The following is an 18,355-nucleotide window of genomic DNA, read 5'->3' on the forward strand; positions in this document are numbered from 1 at the left end:
ACAAGCACCTACTACATGCTACTGCCGCTCCGCCTACATTAGTGTCGTGAAGAAGGACCATTATGTCATCATAAAACCCCACATTCTACATGTAACCCCCATTTGCCCTTGAATGCTAAGCTCAAGTGCTACCTCTTCCAGGAAGCCTCCCCAACACTCCTCCCCTCCATCTGTCCCCGTGAGGGTGACCGCAACTCTCCAGGCATACAGATCTTCCTCAATTTACGATAGGGTTACATCCCGATAAACCCACCATAAATTGGAAATATCATAAGTCGAAAATGCATTTAATACACCTAACCTACCAAACATCACAGCTTAGCCTAGTTACCTTAAACACGCTCAGAACACGTACATTAGCCTACAGTTGGGCAAAGTCGTGGAAAACAAAGCCTATTTTATAATAAAGTGTTAAATCTTATGTAATTTATTGAATCTTGTACTAAAAGTGAAAAGCAGAATGGTTGATCCTTGTGATCGCATGGCTGACCAGGCGCTGCCGCTCACTGCCGCTGCCCAGCATCACAAGAGCATTTCATACTGCATGTCACTAGCCCAGGAAAAGATCAAAATTCAAAACTGGAAGTACAGTTTCTACTGAAGGCATATCGGTTTCACACCATTATAAAGTCGAAAAATCCTAAGTCAGGGACTATCTGTATTTCCATTGAGCTCGTGTTATAGACACCATTTTGCAATCATATTCTTCTTTCTTTGCCTGTGCCCTTACAATAGGCTTGAAGGCTGGACTCAGTTTTTCCTTGCCATCGCAGCCGGGGGAGCTAACGCTATACCAGTACCCAGTAAATATTTGTCATATTAGTGAATTTCACATGCTTTTGCTATGCCTTACTTTAAAAATGAGTTACTATTGACATACAATGAACTGTACATGTTGACGTATACAATTTGATAAGCTTTGACATATGTATACACCCATAAAACAATCACCACAATCCAGATTGTAACATATCCATCACCGCTAAAAGTTTTGTCATGTCCATTTACAATCCCTCCCCCTCCGCCTCCCATCTCCAAGCAACTGATGTTTTCCGTCACCATAGATTAGCTTGCATTTTCAAGAATTTTATATAAATGCAATCATACAGTATATATTCTTTTTAAACATCATAAAATACATTCATTTAAAATGTACAGTTCAGTGGCTTTTAGTACATTTATAGAGTTATGCAACCATTAGCACAATCTAAGTTTAGAATATTTTCATGCCCCCCCCCCAAAAGAAATTCCTATACCCATTTATCAGTCATTCCCCATTTCCTCCCTAGTCCCCTAATCCTAGGCAACTGCAAATCCACTTTCTGTCCCTTCCGACTTCCCTATTCTGGATATTTCTTATGAATTAAATAATATATGTGGCTTCCTGTGACTAGCTTCTTTCATTCAGCATAATGTTTTCAAGGTTCATCCATGTTGTAGCATGCATCAGTACTTCATTCCTTTTTATCGTTGACTAATGTTCACAATATTAGGGATAGTATGGATATTCCGTATTTCATTTATTCATTCATCAGTTCATGGGCATTGGGGCCTTTCAACTGATGAATAATGCTGCTATGAACACTGCTGTGCAAGTTTTTGTATGAACATGTTTTCAATTCTCTTGGAGTAAAATTACTGTGTTATATGGTAACTATGTTTAACATTTTGAAGAACTGCCATAGTATTTTCCAAAGTAGCTGCACCATTTTACATTCCCACCAGTGGTGTATGAGGGTCCCAAATGTCTCCATATCCTTATCAACACTTGTTATTATCTGTCTTTTTGATTATTGCCATCCTAGTGATTGTGAACTGCTATCTCTCTGTAGCTTTGCTTTGCATTTCTCACATGACTGATGATGTTAAACATCTTTTCATGTGCTTAATGACCATTGGCATGTCTTCTTGGAGAATGTCCACTCAAATCCTGTGCTCATTTTTTAGTTGGGTTTGTCTTTTTATTATTGAGTTATAAGAGTTCTTTATATATTCTGGATGTAAATCCTTTATCAGATACATGATTTGCAAATATTTTCTCACATCATGTGGGTTGTCTTTTCACTTTCTTGATGGTATGGTTTGCAGCATTAAAGTTTTTAGATATGATGTAGTCTAATTATCTGTATTTGTTTTTGTTTTCTTTTTTGACTGGCTTATTCATTCAGCATAATTATTTTGAGATTTATCCATGTTGTTGCATATAGCAATAGTTTGTTATTTTTTTAAAAAAAGTTTTATTTTAAAATAATTATAAATTCACAGAAAGCTGTAAAGATAGTACAGAGAGATTCCACGTGTGTACCCTTTAGCCAGTTTCCTCACTGGTTACAGCTTATATAACTAGAGCATAATGTAAAAACCAGAAGATTCACATTGCCGTAAAGCGTATATATAATTCTGTGTCACAGTGTCACATGCGTAGATTCATGTACTGCGTACCACATTCAAAATACAGAACTGTTCCATCAGCACAGCCATCTCCCTTATACTACCCCTTTATAATCCCTCCCCCCAGCAACCACTAATCTCTTCTCCTTTTTTTATAATTATGTCATTTCAAGAACATTATATAAATAGGATCATACAGTATGTGACCTTTTGAGACTGGCTTTTTCCACTTAGCAGAATGTCCAAGATCCATTCATGCTGTTGCATGTATCCATAGTTCATTCCTTCTTACTGATGAATATAACCCATTGTATGGTACACCCCAATCATTTCTTTCAAATAATCTTACTCAGGCTTGGCTGACAGACTAAGGGAGGGAAAAATAATAAAGGCATAGGTCTAGAAGGAAGGGAAGGAAATCTTCGGTTAAATCTGCCCAGTAGCACTGGACACGGCCGCCTGGAAAACTGAGGACACGAATCCACCCAATAAGAATTGCAAGCGAGGATGGCAAAGAGGACTGCCAGCTCTGGAAAGGTGCCAGGAGTGGTGCCAATCTGAACAAAAGGAGCCAGATGAAAAGCAGAAGTCGTCAAGCCTGAATAACGCAGACACAGCTCTTCTAAGCTCATAAATAACCTCACACAAGATGGGATCGAAGCTGCTCCTCCAGCCCAGTAATGCCACCGAGTGCGGTCAGGACCAGCCTTGTTCCCAGAGAGTCTGACCGTAACTCAACAAGCCTGCATGGCAGTCCTGCCTCAGCTCTGTTTTCCAGTCCACAGTGAACCAGAAGTCAAGAATGCAGAGTAGAGGTGCCTTTTTTAGAATGGCTGCCGAAAATTAATTGAATCTTAAGCTTAAAAAAATAGTTACACCAAATCAATACAGTAAGAATAGCTCTCTTGCCCATGATCTGAGAACCAGGTGCAGGTCTGAGACACTGGTGTGCTGGTCAGACAGTTAAGGCAGTGATGCCACGTCCATCATGTACAGCCCAGGGCTGCTCCCACCCTACTTTGTGTCTGAGGCATTCAGAAGGTTGAGGCTCCTCAGGAGGACCTTATTCAATTATTATTACTATTAATGAAATGTTATTATTATTTAAAACGGATAATTTTGCTTTCAGTGTCCCTTCTCTAATTTTATGTGAAGTGGGGTTATATGTTCTGAATGTGTATATTTTATTGATTGATATCTATACATGAGGCATTATGCCTTTAAATACTCAAAACCTAACTGGAAGGGAAGACCTGAAGTCCATCTACGACTTCAACAGATATTTGAGTGTGGTATGGGGAGGGAGAGAGGGAGATTGTAACGTCGCTGTGTCACTGCCATAATTGAACCCCACAGTGAAGAGGATGACCTGGGTGACTCTCAGTGTGGATTAGTTAGGTCCTTTCAAGTTGGGAAAGAAGTAAGAAGACCTTTCCCAATGCCAAGGCAAAATGCTGATTTGGATAAGAGCAGGTTTCTTTATTTGAGTGGTTAAGAGTTAATACTGTATCACACCAAGAGCTCTGGGTCCTACCCAGGGAAAAACAAGACAGTATTCTCTGACCCTTAATTAGAAATTGCTGTATGGAATTTGGGGGGAAGGGCAGCAAAAGATTTCATTTCTCTTTAGAAAATTTAGTGTTTCTTTTTGTATACATTATACATACACATCATTTAAATGGCCAAGACATTTTTTAAAATCCTTAGTCCTCTCAGCCTTCTTCCTCTTCAATTTCCTGTTCTGCAGAAGCAGCCACTTTCAATTAGCTGATTGCTCTGCTATTGATCTCCACATCTGAACATCATGCTCAAATCACTGTGTCCTGATGCTTCAGTTTCAAGCATCATTCACTGAATTTAGCTTCCTCCTACTACCCCATCCCTTACTTCCAATCTCATACTCAAACTCCTCTCCTTTTCCCATTGCCCCGTCCTCCCAGGATATTTATATCACCATTTTGGTGAGACAATTATCTGTGCTTATATTATTACAACTAGATGAATGCTAGTCACAGCTAAGTCATGTAATTACTTTTCATGTGATGACTGCGGTTACTTTTCCCTTCCTGCAATGTTTTCTAATAACAGACTTTGCCTTTTCATTTGCTTAGCTTACCTGTCGCTAATTTGACTCTAAACTCTCCCACAGATAAATAAGTCTCTTCTTAATGTATTAAAACACATTAGTTGGTCTATCCACTCCATTTCCATAAAGAAGCCCTCCCTGGAGGCTTCTGAACTGGTCCACTGCCAGCTGTGTGGCTGTCTCCACTCCAGTATCCTGGGAAGTCACTCCACTTATTCCGGTTAGAGCCCCCAATTTCTGCACCCTGTGTCTTCTGATGTCTTGGTTTACTTGTTTTTGTTGGTTGAAGACATCCTCTAATAGCTTTCTGAGCAAGGCTATAAGGGAGCAAAACCTTTGAGACCTGATATGTTGACTCGTACTCAGTTAATAGCTTGTCTGGATGTAGAATTCTAGATTAGAAATCATTTCTCGCAGAATTTTGGAAGCATTCCCCATTGTCTTGCTGTTGAGAAGTCAAAAGCATTCAAATCCTTCATCTTTCACAGTGAACCTGTTTTTTTTCTCTCTAGAAGCTCTTTTTTCACAATGTTCTGCAAATTCATAAGGATGTACCTTTTGCTGTGGTTCAGTTTTCATCCATTGTGCTAGGCTTTCAATAAGCCCTTTCGACCCAAGAATTTATGCCCTTCATTTCAAGAACATCTTTCTGGGTTTATTTCTTATTCTTTTCTCCCTTTCTTCTTTTCTTAACTTTCCTCCAGTAGATCAAAGTGACAAGAAAAGGAAAAGAGAAGAGAGGAGAGGAGAGGTGAGAAAGAGTAGATGATCAGGGTGGTGATAGTAATCACGGGATGGAGTGAGGGAAGGATAAGCATTAATAAGGATACTTTTTATTTCTAGTCAGTTGTCTTTCAGTATTTGGGATAAAATTCACAGTTTCTCAAAAGGCAAGAGAGAAGGGAAATTGAGAGACTCTTCTATTCTATGAACCCTAGATAGAAGGAAGCCCTAGTCAGAAGCAACACATTAAGAGCAATGGCAAAGGAAGTAGGCATCGCAACCCCTAGGATCTTTGGTGGGACAGAAAGGAGATGGTCAAGGAGTGAGTCTGGAACTAAGAAGTGTGTTGAGCAGGAAGCCACAGGTCCTAAGCTCCTGGCTATTCTCTGCGGCATGTAACTGGCTCTCTAGCTCCCCATCCTCCTCACAGCATCCTGGTTTTGAGAGCCACCTGTCACACTCACCTCCCCTCTCCCACCTCTCTTTGGGACATCTACTCCAGGTGCACCTAATCTTCCTGCTACCAAAAGGAAGTGAAGACGGGAAGAACCTGTCCTTTGGTTAGAAGGGCATCTCTGGAATTCCAGGTGACCAGCTTCTGCAGAGCTGTTAGACCCTCACCACCATACTTTTAATAATTGGTGGGTTACTCTTGCATTGTTGGTGGGAATGTAAATTGATACAGCCACTATGGAGAACAGTATGGAGGTTCCTTAAAAAACTACAAATAGAACTACCATACGACCCAGCAATCCCACTACTGGGCATATACCCTGAGAAAACCATAATTGAAAAAGAGTCATGTACCAAAATGTTCATTGCAGCTCTATTTACAATAGCCAGGACATGGAAGCAACCTAAGTGTCCGTCATCGGATGAATGGATAAAGAAGATGTGGCACATATATACAATGGAATATTACTCAGCCATAAAAAGAAACGAAATGGAGGTATTTGTAGTGAGGTGGATGGAGTTAGAGTCTGTCATACAGAGTGAAGTAAGTCAGAAAGAGAAAAACAAATACAGTATGCTAACACATATATATGGAATCTAAGGAGAAAAAAAAAAAGGTCATGAAGAACCTAGTGGCAAGACGGGAATAAAGACACAGACCTACTAGAGAATGGACTTGAGGATATGGGGAGGGGGAAGGGTAAGATGTGACAAAGAGAGAGAGTGGCATGGACATATATACACTACCAAACGTAAAATAGATAGCTAGTGGGAAGCAACCGCATAGCACAGGGAGATCAGCTCTGTGCTTTGTGACCACCCAGAGGTGTGGGATATGGAGTGCGGGAGGGATGGAGATGCAAGAGGGAAGAGATATGGGGACATATGTATATGTATAACTGATTCACTTTGTTATAAAGCGGAAACTCACACACCATTGTAAAGCAATTATACTCCAATAAAGATGTTATAAAAAAAAATTGGTGGGTTAAACAGACTTGTGGGCTTCTCTAGGAAGTTGGTCATTATTCATAAAATTATTTCTGCTAGAAAATGCACCCCACCTTCTAATAAACAACTTGCACAGGATAATGGACTCCTAAACTCAAGAAGAAAAATAAATAAGTTGCCACTTCTGCAGTTGTATCAAAGCTTAGAGATAAAGAAAGAATATGAATCTTTTTCCTTTTTGTAATCATTTAAAAATCATTGCCCTCTGTTGGTAGCTTATGGGTCTATCCAAACTGACTTCGTTCAATGCAGAATTCCAGATAATAAACTGGAATTTAAAGAAGACTCTACCTTCAAACCTATGTTTGTTTCTGTACTCTTAATTCCCAGCAAAAGTTCAGCAGGGCTTTTAAAACAGTTTGGGGGCCTTACCGCTAGTTTCTGATTCAGTAGGTCTTGAGTGGGCCCTAGAGAATTTTTATTTCTAACAAGTTCCCAGGTGATACTGCTACAACTGAGAACTTTGAGAAGCATGCTACTAAGACTTTCTATCTTTTAATGCAGTTTGTGTTTAAATTTACCACATGTTGTCAAACTCTACGGACATAAACATTGGTTTTGATTTCTTCTTTAGGTAAGCTGGTTAGATTATTCACTGATTTTTTTTTTTAAGAGCAGGGACAGATCAAAAGAGTTGCTTATAGGGACCTCCCTGGCAGTCCAGTGGTTAAGACTCCGTGCTTCCACTACAGGGGACACGGGTTCGATCCCTGGTTGGGGAACTAAGATCCCGCATGCCGCATGGCAGGCCAAAGAAAAAAAAGAGTTTCTTATCTGTAAAAAGCCCACTTTCTGAATATAGACTATAACATTCTCTCTCCCTCTCTCCCCTCACCCCTTCTTTAACTCTACTCCCTCCCTGGCTACCCTGCACCCCAGATTTCATAGGTACCCACAAGAAAAACTGAGGAAGTAGAAGCCCCTTCCAATCCCTGTTTTTAAACCAGATAGCGCCTGAAGTTCAATATCAATTAAGATTATGCCTCACTGCTGCTTATTTTAATGAGGCTTAATTTCTTCCTGTTTTTTTCTTTTGAAGAAAATAAAAGACGTTATATGAATTTCCCTTAAAACAAAATCACAAGTCTAATGATCTTAATTCCCCATTTGGAAGCCATCTGATGAGAACGAAATGCTCATTAAGTCAGGTAGCTACACTGGTGGGTTTAGGGGGGAAGGTTATTAACACACCCAACATTGGCACTGAGAGCTCAAAGCAGTCCAGAGACACCCTCTCACTTCCAAGACATTAATGGGATACAGCAAGTAGAGTCTAAAAAGGCAGAGAAGGAGCTCAGAAGGTGAATCTTCTGCTTCCTATGTTAGGTGTAGCCCAGCAAACCCTGATTGGTGAACGCAGTGACTTGTGCACCCGTAATGTTATCTAATAAGGAAATAAAGATGCGGACTTCAGAGTTATACCCTCCTGGGTTCAAATTCCAGCTCAGTCACTTAGAGCTGTGTGGCCAGAGGCAAATTACTTCTTTTTCCCTCCATTTCTGTTAGTCTGACAAAAGGAGAAATACCTGCTCACCTCCCTGGGTTGTTGGGGAAATGGGATACTGTGTGAAAGTGCCTGGAGTACGGAGCAGGAACATACAGACCTTAAATATATCTTTCCCTACAGCTCACTGTCCTGCAGTCAACTGTCAAGAATACGCACATCCAAGAGCATTTCCTCAAGACAATAACCTGGAACACTAGCCTGAATGGGACTCTTGTCTTTCAATTGCATAGGTGGACTCAAAATTTATCATTACAGGAAAATATTGGAGTCCAGAAGAGAGATGTCTGAAACCAGCTAATCATGTACAAAGAGAGGCCTTCAAAGGAATCTCTAAAATCCATAAATGCTAAGAACTTTGACATACCAACTGAAATACTGCCGACTTAGTGATTTTGAATGAAGCCATTTGTGCATGAGGAAGGACGGAAGAATAAGTGTAAGCAGGGAGGGGGAAGGGAATAAGGCCTGGGAACTAGATCTAGTCCTTATTCCATGTCATCTGGCCCACATGACAGCAACACATCTATTTCTGTTAATGTCGTATTTTTGGTCTTTGCTGCTGTTATTGCTTTTGCTTATTCTAATGTGATAATGATGGAGTGGGTGTGAGGATGTTTATATTGGCATGGTAACTGGTGACTAACTTTTACAATCTTATTTCCTATGACTTGAAATCCATAGCTAATGAATCTCATTGTCTGGGAAGAAATGGGTAGTAACAATGGGAAGGAAAAGAAGTAACTGCTCATTGCCATGCTAGCAGATCAAGCCAGCATACGAGAACTCAAAAAGTCCTGCTTTGGAGACGAAAAGCTGCAATTTGGAATCCTGGTTCCACTCCCAACCTCAGGATGATCGTTCACCCTCTCTAAATTTCATCATATATAATGGAGTTAATAATTACCTTTTAGTTTATTTTTAAATAAGTGGTATAAGGTACATAAAATGCCTATCACAGTACCTGGTATATAATAAATGCTCAATAAGTAATAACAAGAATTAATTGCAGGATGGTTAAGAACCGTTTCTAGGTTATCATTTCCTGGAAATGTTCCCTCACTAACTTAATCATCAGATGTTTTAATTCAACAAACGTTAACCCAGTACTCAGGTGAGTCATGTGCTATGCTGGGAAGCAACATGGTACAATGAAAATAGTTTGGGCTCCGAAGAGAAGGAACCCTGAGTTTGAATTATTGGCCCAGCCACTAATTCAAGTCATAAGAGCCTCAGTTTCCTCATTTATGAAAGGGAGAGGGTAATCTCCACCTCTCAGGGTTTCTGTGAAGAATCAATGAATTAACATGACAAATGCCAACCACAACGCTGGCATGGGTTAGATCCGAAATAAATCTTAGTTTTCTTTCTTGAACCACCAAATGTTAACATCCCTTCATCAATCACCCCTGGACTCTAGCCTCCTCAGTCCTTGGCTTTGAGTGGGTACCTCTTCCTGAAATATAGAGCTTGTGCTTTTCCTGAAACAGAAGACTTTACAGAGTGCAGGAACTTTGGTGGAGTCATTTCAGGGGCATATTCCTTTGCAGGTGCTCAGTAAATGCAATTGACTAACAATTGAAGAGAATGTTCCAAAGAGGTGAGTTTGCCCAGGTTCAATTACACAAGGTAAGAAGAGTTCTAGATCCAAATACGATGTGGGTGGGCTTTTCCCACACAGTATCACCAATTCTCCATCACCTGCTGGGTGTCTTACAACTCGGCTCAGTTCTGAGAGCATCAGATTCCAGCAAGCTGAGGGCTCAGTCCCGAGACAGCCCTCCACTTCAGATGCCAACTGCAAATCTAGGTTGTCACCTGTGCTTCTGATTGTCTGGCTATAGATCAGAGCTTCCCACAACCCCCTCTTTGGGTCTGATTAATTTGCTAGAGTGGCTCAGAGAACTTAGGAAACCCTTTTACTCACTAGATTACTGGTTTATCACAAAAGATATTAAGAGACAAGAATCAACAGCCAGATGAAGAGACACATAGGGTGAGCCTCCAAACAAAGGGACTCCTGCCCCTCTGGAGTTTGGGGTCTAGCATGGTGACATGTGGAAACATTCTGGTTCACCAACCTGAACGCTCTCAAAACCCATCCTTTTGAGGTTTTATGGAGGCTTCATTACAGAGGCATGATTGATTAAATCATTGGTGACTGCACTCACTCTTCAGACTTTCTCCCCTCCCAGGAGGGCAGGGGTGGGACTAAAAGCTCTAAGCCTCTAATCACATGGTTGGCTCCACTGGCAACCAGGCCCCATCCTTTGATGGGATCCACAAGTCACCCATTAACACAACAAGAGACACCTTTATCGGTTTCATCACAGGAAATTCCAAGGGTTTTAGCTCTGTGCCAGAAATAGGGACAAAGACTAAATATATTTATATTTCTTATTATAAATCATAATATCATACAAGAGCTTCTCAAAGTTTGGTCTTGGACATGGGCATTTGGTAGAAATGGAAATTCTCAGGCCCACCCCAGACCTACTGGATTAGAATCTCTGGGAATGATGCCCAGGCATTTGTATTTTTTCAAACTCTTCAGGTGATGTTGATGCACCTTGAAGTTTGAGAAGCACTGCTTTAAATCATACTCATCCTCAGAATTTCCCTATAAGTTTTAAGTTTAAGGCCCTACCCGAAGGGAGGAGGATGGTCACAGGCAAAAAAAAAAAGATAGTGGGCCAAACTGAGGAAGCACAAAGGAGCTATGAAGAAAGCTAACCTTACTCCACAGGACAGAACAATGGAAATAAAGCCAGGAGAGAATCAAAGAGCAAGCCTACAGGTCAGTAATACCATGATGCATGGGACACTGATGGAAAGACTACACTCAGCTCTGAATTTCCTGCTAGAACTATGCCCTCATTCCTCCTCAAGTTGGACAGCTATTGCCCTGGACACAGAAAGTGCCCCCCCAAATCAGAGAATATAAAACACTCTTACATTCCCTATTTTATAACAAGAAAAGCCTGCAAACTCTCATTTAATATCTTGCTAAGAATAGCACAAATTCCTATACCACGTTAAAACTCTGCCGTGCTGGTGACTGTCACTTAACAAGCAAAATTCTTACAGGGGAGACAGAAGGTTATTTTCAGCTATTTCTCATCTGTCGAATAAAACAACAGCTCCCACCCCACGGTAACCCATTAACAATGCAGCCTGTGCCACCTCATTACAACCAGTGTTTTAATAACAACACAGATAAAGGCCCAGCAATTTCCACAGGGAATTACTTCTGCACATGAATCACGAAGGTCAGATGCAGGTTGGAAAGGTCTCCAAATAATTTGCTACTTTCACTTATTTTGTGCTTGCTGAGTTCTTGATCGCAAAGAGACGACCACTTAGGCACAGTCATACCTGGCTAACGGTAGGCTGGCTTGCAGGTTTGCAAACCCAGGTCTTGCTTTACTTCACAATGAGAGCCCTATTTCTCCAATATGAGTCATCAAAAAGAAACTAATTAACAAAGCCATCTAAAATGACATCTTTTTTAAAGCCATTTAAGCAAGCATGTTAACTACCATTGGAAAATGACCCCAGTTAAGGTTATGTCTACTCCTAAAGTTATAAGCTCACACAAAGCTCAAACTTTTTTTTTTAAATGCTGGTGTCATTTCAATGGCCTTTATTTTTTTTATATCTTTATCGGTGTGTAATTGCTTTACAATATTGTGTTAGTTTCTGTTGTACAACAAAGTGAATCAGCTATATGTATACATATATCAAACTTATCTTTTACATCTCAAAATGAAAAAAAAACTTTTCAGAAGGTACTACTATCACCATGGTGAACTAAACTGGACCAGCACAATGACCACAGACAGGGCCTTTTAACGAAATACCTCCTTCAATAATAATAAAAGAAATTAAAATCACTTTTTCATTGTTGACTACTCTGATCTCAATACCTCCAGCATCTGCTGGTTTTCCTCACTGAACCACCATCAGTCTCCTAGTTTTTCAAAAGCAGAATTGGAGGTATTTAGTTGCTAAGTGACACGGTAGGTCATGGTACCTCTCTCCACATTGCCTCCGAAGTAATAATTACCCAGAATGATAGATCCCTCAGCTTTCTACTGCCAAGAAGTAGAGAGTCGTAAACGATCATACTGGACAGAACTGTCGTTTCCTGAGTCAGTGGTCCTAATCCCGACTCTGCTGTCTAATACTAGCTGTAAAGCAAGTGACTCCACCCCTTTGGACACAGGAGGCCCAAATACTTGTTTAATGAATGAATAAGTGAATAATAGTAACAGTGATAATGACAGCTGGTACTTATATGGTTTTTATGATGTAAGAGTTATTGTTCTAATCACTTTGCATAAATGACTTATTTTAATGATAGATACTATTATTATCTTCATTTTACTCATAAGGAACCTGAGTCAAGAATGTTTAAGTGACGTGCCCACAGTCGCAAAGCTGGTAAGAGGCAGATGGAGGTTCACACCCAGGCAGGCTGGTTCGGGAACTGACTCCACCCCTGTCCCAGATGCCTCTCTAAACACATGTCTGCTATGCCAGATACTGTTCCAATGCTTCACTGATATTGAATATTTAAATCTCTTAACAGTCCTATGAGGTAGGACTGCATCAGCCTTAATTGCAGATGGGCCACAGAGAGGTTAAGTAACTTAGCCAAGGTCACACAGCTAGCAAGTATGAAGCTGAATTCAAACCCATGCAGTCTAAATACAAAGTCCATGCCCTGAACCTTTACACCAGAGTTTTTCAGTCTCAGCCCTATTGATATGTTGGGCCAGCTAATTCTTTGCTGTGGGAAGCTGTCTTTTGTGTTACAGGATATTTAGCAGAATCTCTGGCCTCTACTCACTGATGTCAGTAGCACCTCTCAGTTGTGGCAATGAAAAATGTCTCCATATGTCCCTTGGCGGGCAAATTCACCTCCAGTTGAAAACCATTGCTCTACACTCTGCTGCCTTTCCTTGAATAAATAAATCTGCCAAATGAGGAAGTCAGACAAGAAACAGGATGCATGGGATCTAAAGTCCCTCTCTGATCTCCAAAAAATGACCATGATTATGAATTCTGATTATGGAATTAGAAAGAAAACTTGAAGTGGATGATAACACACTAGGCTACTCCTGATGATAAAAACTTGGCCTTTCTCATCTTCTTAGAGACATAAAGAGAATTTCCAGTCTAATGGTGATGTCCATAATTGACTCTGAGAACTTCTTATAAGCCCAAATATCTGTCTTCCACAAAGATTTTGATCAGGTACTAAATAATTCTCTTGCCAATACACACACCTTGAGTCTCTGTTACTTCCTTCCCACTAAGTCTGACATGTCATAGCAGTAGAGCTTTAGAGTCACACGACTGAGGGTTAAATGCCAGCTCTGCTACTTACTTGCTGTGTAATTCTGGGCAAAGCACTTGATCTCTCTGATCTCTGTCTTCCTCATCTGTAAAAAGGGGATAACACCATCTGCCTTACAGTAGGATTTTGGTGAGGATTAAATGTGATGATGTATGTGAAGTGCTCTACGCAGTACATGCCCAATACAAGTCAGTTATTGCTATGTTATTATCACTCAAGATCCAACTCAAAATGTAAGTCTTCCAGAAGCAGCCCAGATCTATCACATCTGACTTCCCCACTGTGCTCCCCACTGTAACTAATATGTGAAATCAACAATACTCAGATGGGTCCTACCCACCCGGAACCACCATGAGCATGATTCTCAACCAGGGGCCATATTAAAATCACCAAAAAAAGCCCTTTAAAAATTATAGTTTCCTAAAATTTAGTTATACTCAGGGGTAAAGTGGGGTAAGAAGAGGTGAGTAAGTAGAGGTTTTAAAACATCCCCTGATTCTTATAGGCACCATTATCTCATCCCCATCTGTGAACCTCTAAATTTGTCTGTGAGTAACCACTAGATGCCTTGTTTTGAGAAAGTCTGGTTATGTTCAACTGTTTTAAAAATGTTTAAGGAAAAGAGTGTGATGTCTTTCTGAAACAGATTATAAAACACAGGCTTAGTCAAGAAGTACTTAGTGCTAATTGGGTACTGATGATTAAAAAAAAAACAGGGGGAGTAGTTAATTGAAGAAATTAGTACTAAGTTGATAAATGAACTTTTTTCTTAGTTGAGGAGAAATAATCATAGGCTAGCTTGAGATTTTACAGAGACTAGGAAAATATCACAGTCTTTATTTTTTTCTTTTCTCACTTAAAAGAGGAAAGTTTAAGAAATAATGTGTAGAGAAAAAAGGTACTCTTAGGCCTTGAAATTAGCAAGGTCATTATGTTTCATGAAGAGAGATGGCTAAGGAGACTCATCAAGTGTCAGGGGGAGAAAACAGAGCCTTCACCAGGGCTTGGAACAGCCAAGCTTTAGTGTGTCTGCTGTGACACTTAGGACAGGCCAAGGGTCCTGGGCTTTCTGCCCTGAATCACTGGGGCTGCAAAACAGTCAAGTTTACCCTGAGGGTAGGGAGGAAAATAAAAAGTAAGCTTAGCAGTGGTGGATGTGTTGGGCTTAGGGAGGAAAACAAACAACATTCAACTTGTATTTAGCTTATTTAATAATGTATTTCCATACCTTGATAAATTTGTCCCCAAAACAGCAATCAGAAATTACTGAATTCTACTGTTCTGTTGATAGTGCTGTTGTTAATAGAAAAGCCCCAAGTGGTGAATTCCTCTAGATTTCTGATTCAGTTTTACCACGGCATCACCACTGAACAGTTGACTTGGCAGAAGCTATCAGAGAATGTAAGAACAGTGCTTAGAAAAACACAATCAGCCTTGAGAAAGTAGAAGAAATAACCCTCAGAGAATTCTGCTGGAGGGGCAAGGCCATGGTTAGAAGGAAGCACGTGGGAAGGTGTTCCAGATGACAGAAATAACGTCTGCAAAGAAGCTGAAAGCAGGGACAGGGCAACATGGGCTAGAGAATGGGCGAGGTTATTTGGCTGCAACATAAATATAATACATGAAAACAGAGTCTGCATCTAGCTGACCCCATTTGGGGAACTGAGCAAAGAAAGCCCTTCTGCATGAGAAGACGCCAGAACTCCATCTTGAATTATTCTAATAAATGAGGGAGTGGGAATACATGGAAAATTCTAGGCAAAGGGAATAGTATGTCCAAGGCATACTATTGCTTGATTTGAGAGAACAAATCTTGTCTGAGTAACTGCAAGTCTCTCATCATGGCTGGTGCCTAGAATTCAAGGGTAGTGGTGGGGCAATCCTAAGGGAAGAGCTTGGGGTATGACAAGACCCACATCACGAAGGGTATCCTTGGGTTTTTATCCCGAAGGCAATGGAACTCCTTACCTATACTTGCTACCTCCCACCCTGAGCTCAGCACGGACATGACCAACTGAACCAGCATCCCAGGATGCAGATGCTTCTCCGCTCATGGGTTTCAAGGGAGGGATCAGAGCAGCCCACCCATCGGCTGGCGTAAGGCCAAGGAAGACACTAACCATTTCCATGTTTATGAGTGATCCACTGGTAATTTGGTTTGCCAAGACAGGGTATCAATATCTGTTACAGAACTAACTTGCCATTTGTTAATTCTGATATAAAATGTTGGCTAGTAAAAGTTTTCAAATTGCCATAGCTTCTGTAACTTTTGAAATATTTTCCGACTTAATTCAGCACAAGGCAAGGAGTTTCAGAAACATACTGAGTGAGGTCTACGTGTGCAGGTTAATTGGAAGATCAGCAGTAGACCCTCCTCCCCTCCCTTAGACATCTCTCCCCCGCAGGCATACACACAGAGCAGAGGTCCTGGCTCTGTGACAGCCCTCCACTTCTCTTCTAAAACTTAGATCCCAACTCTACTCGGAGGAGCTCTTCTGAGCCAGCTGACCCTCTGGATGCCCCCCTGAATCTGAAAGGAGGGATGCAAAGAACCCGAGAAGTGACAGGGCTGTCCTAGGAGGGTCGCTATGACATTGCCATCAACATGAGGAAAAGGGAAGTTCGAAGGGGCCCAGGGCTTAGAAAGAGCAGATAAATAGTCTGTATTCTGCCCTGAGAGGCATGATCAAAACCTTGTGCGGCTCCCCAGTGGGGCTCATTGGATCACTCTGAGGGACAAGTATGAGTAGTCTCTGAGGGGGAGGAGTATTCTATCACTGACACATTTAGAACTGCCAGCTCATGGTGATCACAGAAATATTCCAACTTTCAATTAGTACTTTAATATTTTTATTTTTTATTTTTTTAAAGTATTTATTTATTTTGGCTGCGCCGGGTCTTAGTTGCAGCATGAGGGATCTTTGATGCAGTAGATTGTGGCATACGGACTTCTTGGTTGCGGCACACATGCGGGATCTACTTCCCCGACCAGGGATCGAACCCCGGCCCCCTGCATTGGGAGCGGGGAGTCTTACCCACTGGACCACCAGGGAAGTCCCTGTATTTTAATATTTTTAAATTCTCACAGACAAACCACTAGTGTGGACCACTCCCACCCCCATCTCCCACTTGGGACAGCCCTGCTCCTCCCTGGTCTCTGGTTACAACATCTGGGCTGGGCTGTCAGAATGATCAAACTGAACCCCATTTGGCATTTGGTTATTCTGCTGCTTAGAAATTTCAGATCTTGTGCCCATTCTGGAACTAAAAGCAGTACAACTACTTAACTGAAATTGAATGGGTTTTCAGACAATCACTTCAGTCCAATGGACAAACTTGACCTCTTCATTCATTTATTCCACAAACATTTGCCAAGCATCTCTTTTCTGGTAGGCCTGGCGCTAGAGCTCAGATACAATGTCTGATAAGACCTGGTCGCATATGAACAAACAAATGAGCTGTGGTGTGGTCAGGGTGAGACCTAGACTGGGGGTGGCGGAAGCGGGCAGGGTGTGCAGCATGACCAGGAAAGAGTTGTGAAAGATAAATGGGAGCTAAGGGGTATGGCAGTGGAGTGTGGAAGGAAGACTCCCAAGCAAAGGCAACTAGTTCAGCCCTGGGGCACCAGGTATGGATGGAGAGTGGTGAGAGAAGAGGCTGGATCAGTGGGCAGGGGCCATGCCTAAGACTTATGCCCGGCCACGACACTTGGATGTGCATTTAATCAAGACTTGCTCACCAAACCACTAGTGTGTGCTATGAACCCATGGACATTTTCAGAGCTTCATTAAATATAATGAGGGTACAGGGACTGCCCTTTGCAGAAGAATGTACACACACTCAGTTATTTCCACCATTTAACTCTTATTGCTTGGTTAAATCCACTGCAGATAATTAGCCAATCGTTCAAAAAACATGGATTGAATGACTGACTTCCTCACCCACCAACTCTCTTTCAACTTTTCTTATCAGTCCCATCACACAGGCTAAACATTTTGGTATCATTTCTGCATACTCCTTTCCTCACCCTTCTCAATTCCGTTACCTGACATCTCTATTTCTGCTATGTGTCTGGTGCCCACTTTCTCCATTCCATTCCTGCTGCTTCTTCTAGAACCACTCCTTTTCAAAAGGTCCACATTTCAACTGCTTCCCAAGCCCTGGTTCTCTCTTCAGTTCCTCCTAAACCACCTCAAATCCTGCCTCTACACTGCAGTAGCCATCTTTCCAAAGCATTCTTTTGGTCGTATCAATCCCAGCTCCAAACTCAGGGGTTCCCCATCCAGTCCATCCTCCTAAGCATAGTGTCCAAGCATGTAGCGCAACTGTAATAGGGAAGAACAAATCTGATTCCACATTAGATCTGTTTCTTTTACTTTAACCTCTTTATTCTATTGCTTTTGCTTTGAGTTAAGAATGTTGCCTAGGGACTTCCCTAGTGGCTCAGTGGTTAAGAATATGCCTGCCAATGCAGAGGATATGGGTTCGAGCCCTGGTCCGGGAAAATCCCATGTGCCGCGGAGCAGCTAAGCCCGTATGCCACAACTCCTGAGCCTGCACTCTAGGGACCACAAGCCACAACTACTGAGCCTGTGTGCCACAACTACTGAAGCCCACACACCTAGAGCCCGTGTTCTGCAACAAAGAGAAGCCACCACAATGAGAAGCCCACATACTGCAACAAAAACCCAACACAACCAATAAATAAATAAATAAATAAAATTCGAACACAAACCATTTGATTTAATTTAAAAAAAGCAATGTTGCCTATAGCCTAAAATATACAGGATAGCCTATTCTCAGGGCTCTGACTTTTGAGTCCATT

General features: G+C 41.4%; 2 protein-coding genes across 6 annotated transcripts in view; one reads left to right on the forward strand and one right to left on the reverse strand.

Annotated features, from left to right (window-relative positions):
- The window catches only part of HHAT (hedgehog acyltransferase), a 495,443-nt gene extending 483,171 nt beyond the window's left edge, over positions 1 to 12,272 (forward strand). Inside the window, exon 12 of the mRNA XM_082399942.1 lies at positions 8,292 to 12,272. Within this exon, the coding sequence (XP_082256068.1) occupies positions 8,292 to 8,368 (77 nt within the window). The 3' untranslated portion in view covers positions 8,369 to 12,272. The remainder of the gene's footprint in view (positions 1 to 8,291) is intronic.
- The window catches only part of KCNH1 (potassium voltage-gated channel subfamily H member 1), a 443,651-nt gene that overhangs the window by 123,042 nt on the left and 302,254 nt on the right, over positions 1 to 18,355 (reverse strand). The window lies entirely within an intron of this gene.

This window comes from Balaenoptera borealis (genome assembly GCF_965194805.1).
Source record: "Balaenoptera borealis genome assembly, chromosome: 1".
Lineage (NCBI taxonomy): Eukaryota > Metazoa > Chordata > Mammalia > Artiodactyla > Balaenopteridae > Balaenoptera > Balaenoptera borealis.